This window comes from Polypterus senegalus, chromosome 6, assembly GCF_016835505.1.
Source record: "Polypterus senegalus isolate Bchr_013 chromosome 6, ASM1683550v1, whole genome shotgun sequence".
Classification (NCBI taxonomy): Eukaryota; Metazoa; Chordata; class Cladistia; order Polypteriformes; family Polypteridae; genus Polypterus; species Polypterus senegalus.
Window position 1 is genome coordinate 9,880,495 of NC_053159.1, and position 24,431 is coordinate 9,904,925.

The window sequence follows — 24,431 nt, forward strand, 5'->3', positions numbered from 1 at the left end:
TTTTCCCAGTAGGTACCACCACAGTAAGTTCCATCTTACCCACCCTAAATCTGAATTAAACAGATTGTGTAAATGGATCTCATAAACTTACAAATCTCTTGCTGAAAGAAGTTAAAAGGACTTTAATTGTCAATGACACCAACATTACGTAAAACTTGTGAAGTCTACTGTATGTAGCAATGCTCTGGTCACTCCTGTGAGCAGCACATCTGTGCTCCATGGTCCAAATCAGCAAAGTAAACACAAGGGCTCATTTGTCATCAGTAAAGACAAACAGTTTCAAACATTCACTAAGTGGAATAACTGCAAAATGAACGAGGTATCGCAGAACTGACATTTTAAGTAAAGGTTTTGTCTGCTGATCAGAAACAGCTCAGAATTTCAAAAAAGTTCTTTAAAAAAATACTGTAGATATGCCCAACTTATGATACATATAGCAGAAAGATGTTTTACTCTGCACCATTCTCGTAACACAAGGTTATAAATTAAACAAAGGTTTTGCAAGCCTAAACCTTGAGAGAATTGGGGGATTTGGTTAATGGGGGTTACTCCCCAAAGCTAAGAAAAGGGTGATTTTATTATCAATAATACAAAGCACAAAAAAGATAAAGAGAAGTAGCAGCAAAATAAATGACCAAATTGACAAAATACAAAATCCTGGCTGCTCCACTGGACCTAGCTATTCAGGCCGTCGCACCGGATCTTTCTAGTACGAGGAGGAAAAGCTTAGAGTGAGGTCAGACCCTTGTCCAGTTTGCTTCTTGAACCCAAGCCAAGTGAACCATGATAGGCTTACTTTCCAGCATCAAGATCAATCTCTAAAAGGTCAGAGATCTTTCTCCCAGAATTTCCCCCTTTTAGCCCGAGGACCTCCCTGTATTCCCGAGTTGGCGTTGCTTATTTAAAAGGCCAGACATCATTACTTTCCCCATCCTCACCCATCTCATGAAAAAAACATCCAAGGTGACTACACCTGCTCCAGAATATTCCTAATGATGCCACTTGGCAATAAGAGGCTTTCTGTTATATCTTTTACATGGGACCCTTTCAGCAGCTGTCACTATAACGGGTGGTTTACAAACAGAGTGCACAGAACGTGGTAATTATGTATATCTAAACAAATATTTTATTGTTTTATGCCTGTGCTGCTTCTCCATTTGTCCAACTATTTCTACAAAGAAAGCATTTAAAACATGAACTGCACAGATCCCTCTTCCCTTTTCTTGGCCTCCCATGCAGTTTTCCTTTTAGTTTCCACATGGAAAAGTGAATGTTTGTCACAGTGTATTCTTGTCAATCTTCCATGCCAGCCATTACTGCAGACTTTAAAGCTCCCTGTGAAATTTCATCAGGGGATAGATAATTCCTAGGTGTACATTATTCATATTTTACTTGGTGATAAGAGATTGAAAAGATTCCACTGCAAAAGTAGATGGTAATGAACACACTATCTAAACACTTAAAGAGTTTCCTTCTGTTTTCCGAAGTAAAAATACAACGTAAAAGGGTTACAAGGTGAGGGGGGAAAAAATTTCACCGGTTAAGATGTTTTCAATCAATCAATCAATCAATCAACATTTATTTATATAGCACATATTCATACAAAAAAATGTAGCTCAAAGTGCTTTACAAAATGAATAGAAAAATAGAAGACACAATAAAAAATAAACATAAGTCAACATTAATTAACATAGAATAAGAGTAAGGTCCGATGGCCAGGGTGGACAGAAAAAACAAAAAAACTCCAAAGGCTGGAGAAAAAAATAAAATCTGTAGGGGTTCCAGACCAAGAGACCGCCCAGTCCCCTCTGGGCAATCTACCTAACATAAATCAAACAGTCCTCTTTGTATTTAGCATTTTCATCGAAGGACCTGATGATGATGGTCACGTAGACTTATGGCTTTCAGTCCATCAATGTTGGTGCATCATGATGCTTTGAGTAGGTGGTGGTGGCGCAGGCCAAATGCTCCACTATATCATAATATGGAGGGGACCTTTTCCTAATCTTTACCATATGCAGTGATTATCTGTTAATTTATTTTATGGCTCCTCATTTATTCATTTATTTTGCATCTATAGATATACAAAATGAATTTATGTTAATTAATTTCAAACTGCTTTGTTTTCCTGTCTGTTTGAACTGTGTCTCTGTGTGTACCCATTGTGCAATTATTAATTTGTTTGTATTTGCATTTGGGCAGGACAGTGGCACAGATGATGCCAACATGGTGCTCCCCGCAGGGAGTTTGCAAGTCCTCCCATTGTCCACATGGGTTTCCTTCCCCAGTCATGCAGATTAGTAGGTGGACTGAATGAGTCCCTGACAGACATGTGTGAGTGTTCACCTTGCGACAGACTGGCATCCTGTCCCGTGGATTGTTCCTGCCCTCCACCCTTCTATATTTGCTGGGACTGGCTCCAGTTTTCTCGTGACTCTGCCATGGATAAATGGGTTAAGAAAATGGATGGATGTTATTTGTATTATACATGAGGACCTGTCACAGTGCTCTGTGCTTGCACTCTGAAGGCAGCTATACAAAAATAGGCTGAATTGAATTTTCAGTGTGGCATACCACAGGGTGCCAGCACACTGGAGTGGATGTACCAAAAACAGCAACTCTGCTAGGATTTTATTTTAAGACAGTGTCAGTGGTACACTAAAAATGAGCTACCACCCAATAACAAAGCATGCAGGCAATAACAATCATCTGATCTAAAATAATTAATGCTTTATAACAGAGGGGGATACGATAATTTAATTAGCATCAGGGTACAACCATAGTGCCGAAAGAAGAATATTCCATCTCACAACTTGACCAACCTCTTGACAGGTCTATAGCAGCCACTATCCTAATCAAGTCCCACTCCTAACAATAAAAGCAAAAAGGTACAATCACATTTGCCTAAGGAACGAAAACTCTTGGGACTGATTTATGGTGAGGAGAAACCAGAATATGACGCAAAATTATAAGTTCATGGATACATCCTTAATGGCATGAACTGTGCAGGCTATAATGACAAAGTAATAAGAGTGCAGTGAATATAGGTCAGTAGATTTATGTCAAACAAAGCTGGAATACCACAGAAGAAATGAACAAATACCTTCATGACTGAAGTGTACTCAGGTGGGAGTGAGTTTGTTTAGCAGTGTTACATGTCCTGAAATGCAACAACAAATCCACAATAACACAGTGGCCTCTGCAGTCAAATCTCACCCGGATTCACTTTCTGAGAGATGAAACTGAATAACCCTTTGGACCCTTCCCTCCTCAGCTTTGTGGTACTATAACCCTTGCCTCTCCAGCAATTATGAAAACTAAAAAAACGTTGATTTATTAAACTGAAATTTTACTACATGATGATAATGTGTTGGAGCAGCACGATGGAGCAGTGGTAGCACTGCTGCCTCGCAGTAAGGAGACCCGAGTTTGCTTCCCAGGTCCTCCCTGCATGGAGTTTGCATGTTCTCCCCGTGTCTGCGTGGGTTTCCTCCCACATTCCAAAAACATGCAGGTTAGGTGCATTGCCGATCCTAAATTGTCCCTAGTGTGTGTGTGCCGTGTGGTGGGCTGGCGCCCTGCCCGGGGTTTGTTCCTGTCTTGTGCCCTTTGTTGGCTGGGATTGGCTCCAGCAGACCCCCGTGACCCTGTGTTTGGATATAGCGGGTTGGATTTTGGATGGATGGATGATAATATGCCATAATGTTAGAACAACAGATTGCTATTATCGAATAAGCTGTATCACTTACACTCACCTAAAGGATTATTAGGACCACCACACTAATACGGTGTTTGACCCCCTTTCGCCTTCAGAACTGCCTTAATTCTACGTGGCATTGATTCAACAAGGTGCTGAAAGCATTCTTTAGAAATGTTGGCCCATATTGATAGGATAGCATCTTGCAGTTGATGGAGATTTGTGGGATGCACATCCAGGGCATGAAGCTCCCGTTCCACCACATCCCAAAGATGCTCTATTGGGTTGAGATCTGGTGACTGTGGGGGCCATTTTAGTACAGTGAACTCATTGTCATGTTCAAGAAACCAATTTGAAATGATTCGAGCTTTGTGACATGGTGCATTATCCTGCTGGAAGTAGCCATCAGAGGATGGGTACATGGTGATCATGAAGGGATGGACATGGTCAGAAACAATGCTCAGGTAGCCCGTGGCATTTAAACGATGCCCAATTGGCACTAAGGGGCCTAAAGTGTGCCAAGAAAACATCCCCACACCATTACACCACCACCACCAGCCTGCACAGTGGTAACAAGGCATGATGGATCCATGTTCTCATTCTGTTTACGCCAAATTCTGACTCTACCATTTGAATGTCTCAACAGAAATCGAGACTCATCAGACCAGGCAACATTTTTCCAGTCTTCAACTGTCCAATTTTGGTGAGCTCGTGCAAATTGTAGCCTCTTTTTCCTATTTGTAGTGGAGATGAGTGGTACCCGGTGGGGTCTTCTGCTGTTGTAGCCCATCCGCCTCAAGGTTGTGCGTGTTGTGGCTTCACAAATGCTTTGCTGCATACCTCGGTTGTAACGAGTGGTTATTTCAGTCAAAGTTGCTCTTCTATCCTCTTGAATCAGTCGGCCCATTCTCCTCTGACCTCTAGCATCAACAAGGCATTTTCGCCCACAGGACTGCCACATACTGGATGTTTTTTCCCTTTTCACACCATTCTTTGTAAACCCTAGAAATGGTTGTGCGTGAAAATCCCAGTAACTGAGCAGATTGTGAAATACTCAGACCGGCCCGTCTGGCACCAACAACCATGCCACGCTCCAAATTGCTTAAATCACCTTTCTTTGCCATTCTGACATTCAGTTTGGAGTTCAGGAGATTGTCTTGACCAGGACCACACCCCTAAATGCATTGAAGCAACTGCCATGTGATTGGTTGATTAGATAATTGCATTAATGAGAAATTGAACAGGTGTTCCTAATAATCCTTTAGGGGAGTGTATAGTCACATAATCATTTTGTACCGTCCAATGTAAGGACAACAAAACAGCACCTTTGAGTGATGTGCTTCGAAACAGTTTTTAATGCCAGAAGCAGTGCACAAGAACACTTCAAGCGATTTATTTTTACACACGTTTAGAGAGCTTTGGCAGGTCCTTGTCCTTGGCTCCCAGATTCACTCTCTTTGCCTGGTTGTACTGCTCTGTGCACAGTACACGTCTATTCTCTCACCAGCAAAGTGATGAATAGCTGCATTCTCAGCTGTTGTTTATCACTTGAACCCCCTCCACTACTGCCAGGAACAGAAGTGCTTGACTGTCCCGATTGTTGCGTTTTTTTTTTTTTGTTGTTGCTTTGAATCTTCACCATCCCAATGCTTTGTTGCCCTCATGTAACTTAAATTACAAATGAAATCTGAAACTGAAATGTTTCCATTTCCTTCTGAAAAACTAGGAGCAAAAAAAAAAAAAATTAAAGTAAAAAAAAAAAAAAGCACAAATAGCATAAGAACGCAACTAGACAGTGGTATATTATGTGCATTGTTGCAACCAGAATTCAAAAATAACCATCTGATATCATGAATTGTGAAGCAAGGACAGTTCTTTCAAGCAGAGACCATCAGTGATTAATGCAGCCCTGACCCATCACTTTCAGGCAGAGGCCATGAGTAATTAGAACAGGGGCTCTGTGGGCAGATAGGGAAATAAGAGCTATATTGGGCCCATAGAGAGCCTAATCACATATGGCACTGATCACAAATGGCTCACTGAATATGATAAACGTGTGGGTGTTTAAGGCCATAACCTGGTATTTGATCAAAAATAGCTCACTGAATATGACACATGATTGGGTATTTAAGGTATGCCAATCAACATGACGCCAGAAGCTGTCTACAAGAAAAATACCATCTGCACACCAACAAAATAGTGCTTTAGCTGTCAATGACCCCCACTAAAGAACTCAACAATGATTGTACTGTACCAATAGCTCCTCTTTGACCAAGATTTGTACGTATAAATAATTATACAACAATGTACTGTATACTGGAAGTGAAAGCTGCATTTTAAAGCAAGTTAAATATATATCTCCTTTCTTTCATAAAATATTTCTCTTGTCTTAATATTTCTGCCAGGGTTACCCAAAGGGTATATATACAGGTTAAAGCAAGGAGTTACATTTTAAAAAATATATATAAATAATTCCCAGAGAGCAACCACCCCCTGGTGGATACAATTGTCAAGTAACACAACAAAGGCCAATATGCTGGCCGACAGAGTTATGACAGCAGATAGGAGTATCACCCTTTGGGAATACGCTTCTACAGTGGCAGACTGCAAGATTCATAGCCTAGTGTAGCCTAACAGTATCGCAGCATAGCACCGATGTGTAGATTGTTGTTTAGGTTAGGTACGGTACCGACTGGCCTGAATATCGGTCTTTCAGGTCTATACTGCTTTGCACTTGGCCTAAAAACCGGCCTGCCCGGTTGAAAGGGTTAATTTAATTATCCAAAGCAACTTGCAGGCAGTATAATGTTATGGCTAAGGAACTAGACTTTAAACCTCAACGTGGCTGATCCGTTTGTTGCCGTGAGCCAGTATGGGACCCCGAGTAAGTCATTTAAGAGATCTGTTCTCCATTTGTAAATAATAGCTGCAAATATCCGTAATGTCCCCTGATATTTTGAGTCAAGTTGAATAAACTCATCAACCAGTTATATATAATTATAACAATTAGGAGACACCATGGGGTTTTACATGGGCAAGCAAGAAAGTCTGTAATTCACTTTCAACTTCTTTGTTGAGCCTCTGGCCCAAAAAATTCAGGCTGACAGTAATAACCTATTTATTATGATTAAAATAAAGCACAAACTGTGCAATCAAATACCTGCGTTAAAAATAAATAAAAAATGTTGTCTTTGGAGAGTACTGAATGTGCAGCAATACGAAGCAAGAAATTCTCTAGCCCAATTCTTCTTCTTTCCACAAAATCAGGATCCATGTTGTCAGCTGACAGCTTATGCCAAACAAACTCTGCCTATGTTAAAAAAATGAAGAAATACTGAAGATAAATGTTTTGGTTCAAGATACATTGCAGGTACAATCAAAGAAATAACTATGTGATATGCATTCCAAAATAATGTTTAAAATCTTACCCTTTTCTCCGGTAACGGAGGGACAACAATATAGGAATAAGTAACTAATAAATAGTTCCTTAACAATTCAAATTCACTGTATCGTCTCCAGAGCGTGTCTGGTGCAGGACTTTGTCCCTCATTTAAAGCTTCAACTGACCTGTAAAAATAAAAGAAAGCCAAGAAAAATAACTTTGTGGGTTAGGGATGGGACTTGACAAATGTACTTTATAATGCCAGTCTATTAATGAAAGCAAGATAACTTTATTATTGATTTTGAAAGATGCAGACATAAATGCTACCAACACACAAAGATGCAAAAAAATAAAACCATTGAAACAAATTTCCATGGAAACCCCAATTTAATTTTCATCATCTCTGGCTCTCTGTGACCCGAAACTGGGCAGATAAAATTTAGTCCACACCATATGAAGGGTTATATGTATATTTCTGTTTAATGCTTTTCATTTGATTGCACGCTACATGTGTGCTTAACCCCACTAGCTTTCACCAGATGGCCAGAGAACAAGTCTGCACGTTGTTACCAAATAAACATAACACTTCTGCAAAATAAAGTCATTTTTTTTCCTTTTGAAGCGACTAGAATAAGCTCTACTAGTAATGCAGTAACCGCTTTTTTTTGTAATAATGCAGTAACTTTTACTACAATAAAATAAGTATTATGTTACTTGTTCCTTTAAAAAGTAATCTGATGACGCAAAGCAAATTACTTTTAATGCTGTACACCCAACACCAAACTGGGATTCATCCACAGAACTCTGCATTTACGAGGTAGCAGTGCCACATAATTTTTAAAACAGTATGGTACCAGAATTTCGGCACCAGAATTAAACAGTAACTGGAAAGGCCTTGTGTTTCTCTCTTTTATTCTGCTCTCTGTCATGATGGAAACTCCACAGGGACCAAGCCCCTGGTCTCTGACTGCGCAGGGACTCCTCTTTGAACACACTGTAGAATTCAAAGGGAAACTGCTACTTGTAGCGACATGGGTGGCAAAGCAGGAAGGTATACAATTTTGAGCTGCAACAGGCAAGTAAGATATTGTGTATCATGCCAAGTAGGTGTGAAATTGTGCAGTGTAGTGCAGCAGGAAGGAAGGATGGACTGTTCTGGGGGCTATCCATTACTGTTTTTATACCGATATTGAGGTTTGAAAGCTGGTATCGATACCCAAGTCAAAATTTTAGTACCAATCCAACACAGTCTTATACCCTAATGGTTGATCTATGCTAGGTAACTTATTATAAGAGAAAGACCTGTAAGTTACTGTACACACTGGCCATCCACCCTGGGTCAGAGGGTTTCCACGTGTGTCCTGGGATGGGCCGACGCCGTCCATAGAATCTCCTGTATTGCAAGGCCTCCAGAACAATAACTTGGATTAAACAAGTTTGACAGTGCAGATGTGTGTTATTTTTTTCTTGAAATAAATTGCAAGTCATTTTTCTAAATCACTCTAAGCTCCATTCATTGTAAAAATGGATTATTATTAACTTTTCAGATTCCATGTAGCTACTCTCAGATACCAGATTACAAGGTTATCTCAAGTACTCGTTACTCTGTTGGTCATGATAAGGAGAAGAATACGGTCATCAGTCACCTCCAGTCAGTCAATAGTGACTAAAAGCTAATACATGGAAAAGGAAATGTGCCCTTGTTAATAATAGAAAACAGAACTGAAAGTGCATGAAAAAAATAAGACATTCATGTAGCTACATGTATTCTAGTTATTAACAGAAATCAAGTTAAAAAATAAACACAAAAAATGTATATGGCCACAGTTTGTGTTGCTTCTTCTGAAAGTACTGGCTTGTCACAGTTGAGTGTGTTTCACCTTAATATCCATCAATTAGTGACCCTTTTTGTCCTTTCATAACTGCAGTCAGCCAAGGCAGACACAAGCACTGACAAGCACAAGTGATTAAGGAATAAGGGACATTGAGGGACCCACTAAGGTAAGCAATGCTACGCCAAGCAGAAAGGCTGCACGGTTTGTAACACCTTCTCCATTTTAAGGCGCAGGTCAGAGGCTTGCAAGCCAGATGGCAGTTGACCACCAACAAAGCCCCCCATTACTTTGGGCCAGCTTTACAAAAACCACCGGAGGCCACAAAAAATAAACGTTCATTCAAGTATCCACAGCAGATGAAGACAGGAGCGATTCTTTTGATTTATTAACGGCATGGTATTGTATTTAGCACTGTTGTGTGCCTTTATTTTCCATTTCTTATTTTCCGCTAATTTCCAACATCATTAAATGGGGCTGGCACCCCGGTAGCGCAACTATTTGTTTTTAACCTCGTATTCGGTTTCTACAGAAGATACAGCTCTGGAAATGCCCTAAGAGTTATCACAGCCATTAAAATACAACAACAACATTTATTTATATAGCACATTTTCATACAAAAAATGTAGCTCAAAGTGCTTTACAAAATGAAGAATAGAAAAATAGAAGACACAATAAAAAATAAAAATAAGTTAACATTAATGAACATAGAATAAGTAAGGTCCGATGGTCAGGGTGGACAGAAAAAACAAACAAAAACTCCAGACGGCTTGAGAAAAAAAATAAAATCTGCAGGGATTCCAGACCAAGAGACCACCCAGTCCCCTCTGGGCAATCTACCTAACATAAATGAAACAGTCCTCTTTGTATTTAGGGTTCTCACGGAAGGACTTGATGATGATGGTCACGTAGACATCTGGCTTTTAGTCAATCAATGTTGGAGCATCATGATGCTTTGAGTAGAAAATGATAGCTAACATACAATTTCAGGAACATTTTCACCAACTCAGAGTTCATAGTTTATGATCATTCACATATACATATATATGAAATCTCCGAAGAAAGAGTCACTTGCTTATCTGCTAATACAGAAGCAAGGTGAGCCCATCGGCAAAACGGTATCCCTTTTACTTTGCCTCCCATGACTAATGCACAAGCGAGGCAAGCACGTCAGTACAATGAATCCTTCTAGGAGAGAGATGCCCAGAGTAGTTCCTTTCAATTACCTGACATCTCTACATTTCAATTTTTTTCTGACAATTTAAACAGTTTCAAGGACCCCATACAGCACAGGCTTGTACAGCTAGTATATTATATTTTATTTATTTACTTATTTAGGGGTAAAACCCTCCTTAAGGTAGAAAAATCAAACACCCCAAATGATATTAGACTCTGTGAAACAACAATAATGAAAGATGGCAATTGGTTTTGCCAGTTGCTAGAACGTTATTACCCTATTCTTTTGACCCCCAGCCATAAGTGCAAAGTCGCCTCAACTTGGTTGGCCGTAAATCTGTGCAAGACTGTACATAAAAAGTCAATGGAGGTTGGGGGTGTACAGTTGCCCCCATCTTGAACCGTCAATCTCACTTTTATACAGTATAGACATCATACTTCAAATGAGGGATGGATTACAGGAGCCTATGTGGTGAAATACTATTGCAGTAAACTGCAGTGTCACTTTGGAGGTCAGACTACAATGTGTTGCTAGGCTCTGGTTTACAGAAACAGAGAAGTGCCAGTATGGCATACCTGCTCACTTTAAACCCAAGGTACATCACAAGCTAAGAGCAATAACATGCCCTGGTCAGTTTAAATACTTGCACAGCTCATTAAAGGGTTCCCCAAGAGACACAACCTAGTGGAGGCAGACACTGTACATAGTTCACAAAATTATTTCTTTCACCACAATTTTTAGACTGTTCAGTTCACTCTACGCAAAAATGTGCAGTCTGTAAATGTCAATGCTGTATATAATACGTTAAAGTAAACCATGATTCACTGTATATTGCTTTTGTCCTAAACCCTCAAAACCTTTGTAGCGTAACAAGATTACAGATCAGAACATTACATTCAAATCTAATTGAAGCTACCATTTTTTTTAACAGTAAGTGCTACAGGTCAAATTATATTTATACCCAAAATTCCCAGTATTCCTACTAATTACCTGTATCAATTTAAAAGAATAACATTTCCCAAAAATGATGTCTTGCAGTGACCATCAACAAAAATTATGTCAGTCACTAGGAAAAGCACAAATTGATCTATGGCAGGAATATTTTACTCATGGCCAATTGTATATCTAGCATATTCCAGAGTAAGGAGCTCCTGTGAAGGAATAGTATTAGCCCCAGGAAAGAAATAAGACATACTGTAAACAGAGAAGCACTCAGTTACATTATAGGTCTGATACATCTGATCAACCAATGCCACTATAACCAAGGTCCAATGTCTTCAGAAACTGTAAAACAGCTGGTGTGCTATAAGAAAAGATTCCACGTTGGCCTCCACCCTTATTAATCGTTAATCTAGCCTAGTATGTAAAGTACTAAACATTGCAAATGCTTTGCTCAGTGTCCCTTTCTTCAGTCCTGACTACACAAAGCACACGAGTCCAGATAAAGCTTTGCAACTCTCAGCTCAACTCACTGACCCTCTCCTCAATGTGACCTGCCCTTCACATCTGCTCTTGAGGACTAAATGGCAAACTGAGTAAATGTAGAAGAGCGCTGTGTCTCAATTATTCCCATATAGTTTTGGATGAAAAGTTTACAAATGACAGAACATCCTTCAGTCCATTGAGTTTATGTGGCTTGCTAAAAGCCAACTTAATCCAGTAAATTACATACTGTTTTAGCATGCTTTATAACAAATGATAATACTGTAAGTTTAGAAAAACAGAACTTCTGTTGTAATAATTATCTTGATGAAATGAATGCTTCAGTAATATGAGAACACAAGAAAAAAAAAATCCATTTCATTACTGTGACGGGTGAATAGCTGCACTGTTTAACAATCCTCCACCAATCCCTCCAACGGATTCTGAGATGCGTGTAGCTAGCGTATACTCTGCGGCAGGCCCCTGTGATTGTTCCATTTCCTTCCATTAACCTATACACATAAAATGCAAATGCTCATATATATATATATATATATATATATATATATATATATATATATATATATACACACACACACACACACACACCCAGAATTAGGGCGAAACATGTGTCTCGTACTCTTTGCATTATTTGACAGTAAAACTATTTTCAACTATATATATATATATATATATATATATATATAAAATATATATACATACACAGTAATAATCTTGAAACATTATTCAAGCTATACTGTACCTCTCCTATTACTTTTCACAGAAAGTGCGCACACACACACACACACATGAAAAGCATTAGTCAGCAACAGCAGCTATAGCCCTCTTATTACCCCATTACTTTCTTGGCTCCACTCTGACAGAGAACTTAGAAGGAGGAAACAAAACAAAAAAAACATGGCCATGTGCAGTCAATGTGGTTTTAGTTACATAGCCTTAAGACTTCTTTTGATCAAGCACATCTCAAACCGAGTAATTAAAATCACACAATGAAGATATACGGTTTTAATTCTCTCAACTTCTTAACAACACTGACATGATTTATAAAAAAATTTCTTTGCATATCACCACTTGCACTGAATAAAAACAAGCCATCTGACTGCAATTTCAACAACTCAAAATAAAAAAAAAAAGTTTAACAACTTATAAGGCCAGAAAATGAGGCCCTGGATGTGAAAACTATGAATCATTCTGGTGTATGGTCCAGTTTTGTCACAAAATGTGTCATCCTTATCAAACGTTTATTTTGAACTTGGGTAGCTTTTCCCAGTTTAGACCTGATAGATTTTTCCTTGGGTTTGCAGACTTTGCAGAAATTAGCACTCACAGAAAACAAATACGGCTTTAGCCTCCCCATCTGGGCCTCTGCCCAATGGTGCAGATCAGTTTGGATGCATTTATGCTGTACAGACAATTTGTATCAAATGAGCAACACCCTAGTACTATCAAATGAGCAAAAAAAAAGTTTTATCTGTATATTAATACAGTATATGATGGTATTTGACAAATGTGAACTTTTTAAAGGATGTGTGATAGTCCTCCTTCTGTCTGCAGCAACACTGCACTGTAGCACATGGACAAAATAATGCAATTGAAAGAAAGAAAGAAAGAAAGAAAGAAAGAAAGAAAGAAAGAACCCACATCTCTGCCACAACTGAACTGGGTGTGAAAATATCTTAAACGAATACTCCACCAAAAAACGACATTTTCTTTTAATGTGTTACTTACCCCAAATAGTTTGTACTGTGGTGGCCAAGGAAAATTGTTAATGTTTTCACAGAGAGCGGAGATAAACTTTCTAATACAATGGGCATCAACACTGGACCAAAACAATCAAAAAACTTAAAAATAGAATATCATAACATTGCTTGTGTTGCATAATCCTCACTTCCTAGTCATCCAGTCATATGCTCACAATGGGCACAAATCAAGCATTTTGTGCTAAAATACTGTTAAACAAGCAGAGCAAAGTCCCTAATGCAAATTTTACACCTTTAAAAACAACAATTTAAAACAAAAAACGTGAATTATTAAACTCTAAGCCTATTAAAAAAAGTAGTCAAGTTGAAATCTAAGAAACCAGCGTTAACATTTGCAGTGCACTATGCAATGCATATGTCTCTGTTATATGCCATTTGGGATTCATATACGAATGCACCATCTTTTGAAAAAATGACAGAGCAACTGGACAGACACTTATCCTTTGATTAAGGTAGATTTACATTAGACAAATGCACACAAGTTAGGGAAGATCATTCTTGCCACTCAAAAATATATAAGTTATTAAATTATTTTACAATAATTATTACGTTACTTATCAAAGATCTTGCTTGCTGCCACCACAGGAGAGATTAGGCATATGTGAAGCTTGCAAACAAGCGACAAGATCTGAAAACAGTTAATAGGTATAGTGTACTTGTAGTTCTAAACAGGTTAAAATTTAGTACAGAGATTTTAACAGTGGCAATGCAGAGTTGTCATTCTTACCGCACAGCACCAGAGTCTGCATTGGTTTTACATGTTTTCCCTGTACTGGATATTTCTGGATTGATCGGTGTAAATGAATGTGCTTAACTGCATAGGATTACTGGTTTTGACAGCGTATATTGAAAATGTGTCACTAAAACTTCTCAATCAAGAAAATATATGTTTAGTCCTTCATGTGCTATGAAGTAAAGAACATTCATTCCCATCTTCCATCATTCACCTGAGCCCCTGAACATTTGAGGTCTGAATATTACCTCTTGCACCACCACATCAAACGCAAATACTGTAACTGGATTAAAACTAAACAGATACTTTATTAGTAGGCTTTTGTTACTGGATTGCAGGCAGCACACTTTTTTCCTGTTGCAGATTTGCCCTGCAAATGACCAGCATACTATCCATATACATTTCCTTCTTGCCTTACACCCTGTGCTGCTGGGATAATCACTTGCTTCCTATGACCCTAAACTGGGCCAATTAAATTTAAGCCTTAGCACATGCAGGATTAAATGTACAATGTATACCTAGAATGTCTGTTCAATTCTTGTCATGTGATTGCGTGCTACACACGTGATTAACCTCTCCCACAATAGCTGACACTGGACGGCTCGACCACACATGTGCACAGTTCTTACTGATCCAAGCAGGCATAATTTTTGTGAAATAAATCCTTTAATGAAGGATTGCAATTATATATATTTTTTTTAAATTTGAGTGACAAAATAAGCTGCTGTACATGCCACATGTCATTCAGACACAGACACACACACACTTATGAAACCATAAGCTGAAATGAAAGCTGTTTTAATTATGGTATGGGTTGAAGATCATGGGTCTCCCAGCAGGGCTGCAAACGCACACAAAATGAATGTATGTACATGTGATTTCCCAGTTTTTTTATTTTTTATAAATTTGCAAAAACCTCAAGTAAACTTTTTTCACGTTGTCATTATGGGGTGTTTGTATGTAGAATTCTGAGGAAAAAATGAATTTAATCCATTTTGGAATAAGGCTGTAACATAACAAAATGTGGAAAAAGTGATGCGCTGTGAATACTTTTCGGAAGCACTGTATATATATATATATATATATATATATATATATATACACGAGGGATATCCAGAAAAAAAGGTTACAAGTGCCCTGGAGGATGCTGGGAATTTTTTTTTTCGAAGGTTGGCATACCTGTGTGTAGGGGGGTCCTAACGGTCAAAATAAACCCGGGACCGCGTCAGTCAGTTGTGAAATGTCATCACAGCAAGCGAGTTCGTCAACCTCTGCTGAGGCCGTTTGCTCCACCTACCACCGATGCGAGATTCGTTCGGTCATCAAGTTCCTCACTTTGCGTCGCGAATCCGCAGCCGAGATCCATCCTCAGCTTGTGGAAACTTATGGACCTGAGGTAATGTCATGTCAGCATGTTTACAAGTGGGTTAGGTCGTTCAAAGAAGGTCGCACTGAAACTCATGACGAAGAAAGGAGTGGGAGGCCGTCTCTCGTTTCAGAAGAGCTGTTGATGAAAAAATTCGCAGTGATCGTCGTGTGACGATTGACACCCTTCATGAAATGTTCCCACACATCTCACGGAGTCTCATGGGTGAAATTGTCTCAGAAAAACATGTTTACAGGAAGCAGAGTGCAAGATGGGTGCCAAAAATGTTGACTTCAGAACATCGCCAAAATCGCGTTTTGGCTGCACATGAATTTCTTCAGCGTTATGAAATCGAGGGTGAGGCGTTCCTTGACTCTATTGTGACTGGAGACGAAACTTGGGTATGTCACCATACTCCAGAGTCCAAAAGGCAGTCCCAACAATGGCGCCATACCCATTCCCCATCAGCCAAAAAATTCAAAGTTCAGTTTTCAGAGCGGAAGATTATGGCATCTGTCTTTTGGGACAGAAAAGGGGTTTTGTTGGCGGATTTCATGGCCAAAGGGATCACCATCAATGCTGAAACATATTGTGAGACCCTAAAAAAATTGAAAAAAAAGATTAAAGACAAAAGGAGGGGAATGCTGACTCCGTGGTGTGTCCCTCCTTCACGACAACACCAGACCCCATACCACTCGTATGACTCAGGACCTGCTTGTGTCCTTTGGATGGGATATTGTTACCCACCCGCCCTATTCCCCGGACCTTGTGCCCTCAGATTTTCACCTTTTCACCAAACTGAAAGAATTCTTGGGTGGTAAACGTTTTTCCAACGATGAGGAGGTGAAGAAGACAGTGTAGAAGTGGCTTTCGGAGGTGGAGCAGAGCGTATTCGACGAGGGTATAAAAAAGCTGGTGCCCAGGCTGAAGAAGTGCATCGAAGTTGACGGCGATTATGTTGAGAAATAAACACATATTTTGGAACAAACCCTGTTAATTTGGTTGAAATATATTCATTTTTCGATTTTTAACAGCTGTTGTAACCTTTTTTTCTGGATATCCCTCGTATATACAGTATATATATATATATCTATACTAATAAAAGGCAAACCCTCACTCACTCACTCACTCACTCACTGACTCATCACTAATTCTCCAACTTCCCGTGTAGGTAGAAGGCTGAAATTTGGCAGGCTTATTCCTTACAGCTTACTTACAAAAGTTGGGCAGGTTTCATTTCGAAATTCTACGCATAAGGGTCATAACTGGAAGCTATTTTTCCCCATATAATGTAATGGAGTCTTGAGTTGGAGATGGCGTGGGGAGTTTCGTGTGACATCATCACGCCTTCTACGTAAGTACGTAGAGAAGAAGGAAGAACTCCAAACAGCGATGAGCACAAAACGCCATTTCACAATTGAGAAGGCAGAAAAACATTATGAAGCAAATGATGCATACAAGCATATTCATAAGTACAGCTACTGCGGAAACAAAGCACGGCGTGAACCGTAAGTTTATATTAAATTAAGTTCATAGACAGGCTGCCACTAGCGTTTGTAATTTAGTGCCTGCCCATATAAGGCCGTCCATCAGCGGCAATCCAATACAAACACTGCGGTAAATGTTCACGGGTGAAGGACTGTGCTTATGCAGAGGAAGATGAGATGGTCAGGGTGGTGTTTGGCACAAACTCATTGAAACTGGAGAGAAACTTTTAAGTGCCGGGTCTTAGCTGACATTACGAGATGGCACCAGTACAGCTGGGAACCTTCGATGCAAGAACACCAAGCGGCTCACGTGAACTGGCGCAATGCGCAGACAAAAAGCAACAGTTCCAAAGAGTGCTGAACAAAAACCGAATTACACAATTGAGAAGGCAGCAAAAAATATGAAGCGTCTTATACATACAATCATATTCATAAGTGCAGCTACTGCGGAAACAAAGCACACGGTGGAAAAAGTGAATGTCCTGCTAAAGGAAGACAGTGTAAAAAAAACCCGTGCATGCAGTTTGTCACATCACAGATAAAAGGAAGACGAGCTGTTTATTGATGCAGTAAGGAACTAATCGATGAATGAAACCTCTTATCTTTACAGCGATTGACAAACACGGAATGTAACTTGAACACATCCTACAAATATGAGCCTGATTGAAAGAAATAATGATAATCAAATCCTTGATGACAGCAACATTCAATAACACTCACAAAACAATTACTGTATATTGACAATCATGTTACGTTATTTTTAAAATGTTCCCTTTTCTTTTCATAACTTCTACTTCTCCACTGCGGTACACGGGTATATATATATAAATGTATATATATATACCCCGATCTACAATACATACTTTAGCATAGACAAGCCACACGCTGTGGCTAATTGTAGAGTCTTAAGCCTCTAACGCCACATTCGAGGTTGATTCGAGAGGGATGTACTGACTATGTACGCTACCGATTCATTTTACCTTAGCATCTCCTTGGTTTGGGGCGTATGAAAAATATTAGGTTAACAGAATCATGTTACGTTATTTTTAAAATTTTCCTTTCTTAGCACAAGCACAGCTGAGAAGCTTCGATGCATGTACTCCATAACGCGTTAAAAAATAACGCATTTAATCACACTTTCAATTCCAAGCAAGCGGGAACTTTTGTCAATGCATGATTTCCTGGTACATCCATTACACTGATGCACACATCACAGCTACAAAAATGTTAGAGTCGGAATAAAGCGCGTTCCTACGACTGATCATTTCGACTACCCGGCGAAGCCTTGATAAAAGCATGGTTTTGTGCACACTGAAAAGCAAGCAAAATTAGATGCATTACAGAAAGCGGACTTTGTGGCTCTTACTGGGGATCATTGGACTTCCGTGACCGTTAGTAATTCTAAATACATCTAATTACAAAATGTTCAATGATCACACTGTTTTAGCCTAATGTACAAAATAATTTTGGCTAATGTTACTCAGAGTTTAAAGAGTAAGCTGGTCAAATTACCTTTTATGTTTCTGACTTATTTTTTTAAGAAGAAAAACTGCACTTTATGTTGAAATTTTGGTTATTATTATTTAAAGACAATACTATTCTGAAAATGTACTTAAAGTACTTAAACTACCACTTTATTTTTAAGTCTGCCCAATTTTAACCAGGGATGATATTTTTGTTTCTGTTTTGAATTCAAATGCAGTTTAAAAGCTTTTTTCAGAAATTAAAACAGCTTCAGTTTACAATATTCATGTCCATGTCTATTATTTGATTCTGTAAGCCCACTAAAACCGTTTTAAAAAAAAAAAAAACATTTGCGATTTGGGGCAAATTTACGTGTGCGATTACATACGATTAATCAAGATTAATTCTTACACAGCCTCTAATTAATTGGATTAATTTTTTTAATCGAGTCCCACCCCTAATATATATATATGTAGATTTGTATATATATGTGTATATACAGTATATATGTAGATATGTATATGTTGTATATACAGTATGTATATATGTGTGTGTGTATATATACAGTATATATATATATATATATATATATATATATATATATATATATATATATATATATATATATATATATATATATATATATATATATATATATATATATATATATATGCCAGCAACACTCATGACAATGACAAAACAATTACATTGTCAATCATGTTACGTTATTAATAAAATGTTTCCTTTTCTTTTACTTCTCCAATCGCAGGTAATTTGGTATTTTGCTATATATATATATATATATATATATATACACTGTATATATATAATATAAATAGATAGATATGACAACAACACTCATATCAATGACAAAACAATTACATTAACAATCATCTTACATTATTTTTAAAATGTTTGCTTTTCTTTTCATAACTTCTTTAACACACTACTTCTCCATGAAGCTGGTATTCTGCTAGTATATATATATATATATATATATATATATATATATATATATATATAAATAATGGAGTATGTTCAACTTGCCAGCAATGGTTACTGCTCTTAATCCAACTGAAAACCTTTGGAAAGCCATTAAATGTACTATCAGTAAACAGAATCCTGCCTGCAAACATTCAGAGCTACCAAAAAAAAAAAATGCAATTTCCGAGTGGGAAAAGCTACCAGCAGACAGGTGGAAGACGCTTATAGATGGCTACAAGAAAAGTCTGGAGGAGAAATTCAGTGCCAAACTCTGCTCAATCTAGTGTAAGGGGAAGGTGCCTTTAATACGGTGCAGGTAAGATCTTCATTTTCTACCGTGCATAAATTACTGGACATCTTTTTTGTTGTATAACTTTGGATATCCTATCAAAATATTTTAATGATCAACGGTTGACAGATTTTCAATTATTTCTTGAGATATTGTACATGATACAGCAAAACTGCAGGAGTGACAGAATTGTTAACCACAGTTGAAAGAAAAAAAAGGATTTGCCATCATTTTAGCCTTTACATCAGCAAAAGCTGAAATTTCAATAAGAGTATGCAGATTTTTAATATCAACTGTGGTTACATCCAGCGTAAAGACTCATACACACAGAGGATATTAAAGTAAAAAATGTAGTTTCAGGCAAAAACTTGGACAGGGGATAAAATATGTAAAGATTACATACGGTTTTAATCTCTTGAGCATGCCTAATAAAGACCATACAACTAACCTGAGAATCCGTGTTTCCAACTGCAGCTGGAGTCACGAAGCAGAAAGCTACTGCCCCAGACATCTCTATGGGACTTTCAAACTGTCTCTCTGCATTTCCGCAACTGGAAAATGGAGCTAAGCTGGATTTTTTTCCCCCCATATTTTATATTAGATAGACAGATGGACAGACAAACAGATAGATAGACATGAAGTGCACTATATAACAGACAGATAGACAGGCAGATAGATATGAAATATACTATATAATGAATCGACAGGCAGACAGACTGAAAGATATGGATATAGTTTTACATTATTTACCTACTTTTAACAAGCTATCTAAACCATCAGTCATTCTATCCTCCCACTAAATATTCCTTCAGATGTTCCCCTTACCATTAACAAAACACTGCTTTAACTTGCAAATTCCTTCTTTTTTTAAAATAATTATTCTATTTATCATGGGTATATGGGCGTTTGCCTTTAGCTTTTCTGAAACCACTTAGCCCAGATTCTTCAAACAAAAAGATACAATGCAGCTAAAATGCTCTGTTTGATGCAGAGTCAGGAAAAAAAAAAACTCGTTAATTTTAATGAGTATACTGAAAGAAGCTTGTAGGAATTACGGAATATGTCTTAATGGATCTAAAACAATTCATTTTACTATCTTACTTTTTCTAGAACCAGCCCATGAGCAGCACGAGTCAGTCAAGGCAGCAATGGGGCCAAGAGAGAAGCTATGCCTAGGTGGGATGTCAGATCCATAAGGCACATTATGCATTTTCACTCACACTACTTAAGTGATACCATCCAATCTAATCAAGTCATTCGTACTTTGAGAAGGAACTGAAGGAATCATGACATCTGAGGCACCACAGCTGGGAAAAAAACGTTGGTCAAAGCACTGTTACTCAGCTACAGCTTTGAAAATTAAACTCAAACAATATTGTTTGATACCAATTTCAAAGCTCAAAAGGCATTCCGATATGCCCCCTTTATGCTGAACATAAAATAATGTCGAGGTCACTTCCAACTACTTGCACAATAAAAGAAAAATACGAAAAATATCTTTCCTTTGTTTAAATCAGTGTGCATATTCTAAACATCTAATCTCACTGTGACAATATGTTACACAAGGATATTATAATTAAGATTATTCTTTTCCCCCCAAAAAACAAACAAACATTATATTACTTTCCATCACTTAAAAGATATAATAAATCCAGGAAATAAAATGCATATGGTCCATACTATACATTTTCTGCAAACCATAAAATCAAACAACTGAAAATATAACAAAAAAAAATTCCATACATGAGTGGAAAAGGGGCATAGAAAGATGATCCAGACTTTTTTTACTAGTTATATTTTTCTTTCTAGTAAGAAAACATTGAAGTATATTATTAAAATAAGAAAAAAAAGAGAAATATTTCTGTGAACTCTGAAGATAACTAACAGTCACGCAATATTATCTGTAAAAATCTGAAAAGTCAAGACCCCCAGGCTACATAACAAAGTAATGGCCTTTTGAAACATTCCTTTTTTATGTTCTCTTTTCACATTTTTATTAATATCTTCCTAAGCCTGATCCTTGTTTCTGTTATTTAATCTTGCGTAAAATACACAATATTTCTAATAATAATAATATGCTCATAATTGGTAAGTATTTGGCTCATAATTGGTAAGTATTTGTGATCAACTGTGAAAGGAATATGAGGGAAACCATACAAACGGAATTGAAACTTACAGAAAATGTCACATTTAGTTAAATGTCATAATGGTAATAATAGAAAAAAAATAAAAAACCTAAATGAAACAACACCTTAATACTTCCAGTTATTCAAACATACACAAAAATGAAAAAAACTTTACTAGGATTTTAGCAATTAGCCTTTCCCCTAGATCCACTGCTCCCCTGGGACAGGAGCTGCTTAGAGCTAAGAATGGCTTCTGGAAATCATAATACTTCTTCCACACATAATATGCTGTGCTTATAGCCAAAACAGGAAATTGAACTTAGCATATTCTTTACATGGGTATACAAATAGAATCACAGCAGAAGTGAATGCCAATAAAGTATATGACGGTACCCAGAATTTAAACACTCGCCAAATATATTAGCTGGGGTGACAATGTGGATATTTAATAACATCCAAGTTAGATGCATTTTACAAGACTATACGTGCCTGTATCTGAATATGCAAGTTTTTTTTAAATCTTATGTAATAAATTATTGGATTTGAATTGGGAATATTTTGCCATTTTTTCATATCACTGGCCACTATACTGTATATGTGAAACTGATGGTACTGCTGTCACTTGGCTTGTATGGCAGTAAATAGATGGATAGATACTTGAGTTGAATGGTGTAGTGATTTGAAAAGAAAAAAAAAAAAGTTCTGAAAAACCCAATTTTTATAATGGTGTGGTAACAGCAATATGTTAATTTTGGAACCACCTCACACTCAGCTGCTTATCAATATGTCACACCCCCCAAGGCTCTTTGATGAAATACACATATTATACGTAGCTCAATTCTTTAAAGTGTATTTTTCTAATATATATTAATATTAATGTAAATGCATTAAAAATTACAAGGGGGAAATCCCACTCCTTGTACGGATTTGCAGAGTGCATCCAAGCTGGCAGCCAAGCCATTGTACAGCGGAGCAGAGAGGCAGCTGTTATATGGAGGGCACTGGCAGGGGAGATACCGTATATACTCGCAGAGAGGTCGGGACTTGCTTTTACTGTATAATTCCTGGTATTTTATAATGACGGTCATATACTGTAAGTCGAATGCGGAAAACTCACGCTATTGGTACAAGGGATTATGATATGCTTACGCCCACCTGAGAGAGTAACCACGGAGCACACTGCCTTTTTTTTCCCCCTATGTATTGTGCTTACGTGACCACATAGTAATACTCAAACTACTCCGAAGCGACGTTTGCACCGATTTGTGTTTTTTGAATCTCACACACTTGTACACCTTTATTGTAAGAGCATCCCTTATCTACGATGGAGCGTTCAATCAGAAGAGATTATGAAGCTGGTTTTAAATTAAACGTCTTTGATGTAGCAAAACAAATTGGTAACTGCGCTGCTGCAACAAAATTCAATGTGTCTGAGAAACTGGTGTGAGATTGGAGGAGGTAAGATGATGTAAAAAAAAAAAATAATAATTTAAATGTCATTTTTTTGAACAGAAACATAAGTCGGGGTCTGATTTTATGATTGATTTTTCGGCTTTCAAGACCCGACTTATATAAGTTAGTATATACAGTATCTGCTATTTGGTTTGGTGCCATTTTGGAACCAGAACTGAGGTTAGAAAGCTGGTATCGATACAGAAATCAAAATTTTGTACTTATCCAACACTAATAGACCGAGGGAGAAATACTGCTTTTTCTGCATGTGATAGGAAACAGTCTCTCATGTTAATTATTGGCGCTTTTCCACTGCATAGTACGGCACAGCACGGTTCAGTACAGCTCACCTTGGTTCGGCTCAGTTCAGCTCGGTTTGCGTTTCGACTGCAGTTTAGTACCGCTTTACAGTGGGCGGGATTATTCACGTGTCGTTACAGTTGCGCCGCCTCTACTGCCATGACATCATTGTAAATGCGCCACAAACAAACACACAACAATGGAGCATATCGACGGAATGGTGTTCTTCATTCTCGGCATGTGGATGTTTTTAACAGCAAGACGAAGGAGTTTGTTTTTTTTAACTTGTCCCTACACTGTTTGTAAGTCCGATGGTAGCCGTGTGCGCCCAAGAGCTTAGCGACCTCCTGAAAAACTTTTTCATTCCGCGTCGCCCCATCCAGCTCTTGCTGGATCCGCTCCTTGGCTACCAACGAGAGGAACGTCTGTACTTCCTCAATAGACCACGAAACAGCCATTTTTGGTTAAAACAAAATGGTGCGTCCGAACCTTCGCTGGCTGTGCTAAAAATCTAGCGGGTCTGTTGTGTCTCGTGTCGCAAGTCCAGTGACGCAGTAATGACGATTTTCTCCGGCCAATCAGTGACCAGCAGAGTTTACACGTCACGTTTTGGTAACGGTTCGGCGCTTGGAACCTCGGCTGAGGTGGTACTAAAAAAAGGACCAGGTACCAGGTACTGTTCCCAGTGGAAAACCCCCCAAAAGTGAGCTGAACTGAACCGTGCCGTGCCGTACTATGCAGTGGAAAAGCGCCATTAGTCCGAGAGTCTTGATTGTCCTGGACTGACCAGGTTCGGGCGTATACACTGGCATCCCATCCACTTTTAATTTCTGTCTTACACCTGATGCTGAGAGAATAGGCTCTGGCCTACAGTATAACAGTAAACATAAAAAGTATGAAGTCACAAACACATTTCATTCTCACTCCTTCCTAATAACA

General features: G+C 38.2%; 1 protein-coding gene across 1 annotated transcript in view; it reads right to left on the bottom strand.

Annotated features, from left to right (window-relative positions):
• The window catches only part of snx4 (sorting nexin 4), a 92,099-nt gene that overhangs the window by 38,102 nt on the left and 29,566 nt on the right, over positions 1–24,431 (bottom strand). Inside the window, exons 3-4 of the mRNA XM_039755374.1 lie at positions 7,126–7,264; positions 6,858–7,007 (exon numbers count right to left, since the gene is read on the bottom strand). Coding sequence (XP_039611308.1) covers positions 6,858–7,007; positions 7,126–7,264 — 289 coding nt within the window. The remainder of the gene's footprint in view (positions 1–6,857; positions 7,008–7,125; positions 7,265–24,431) is intronic.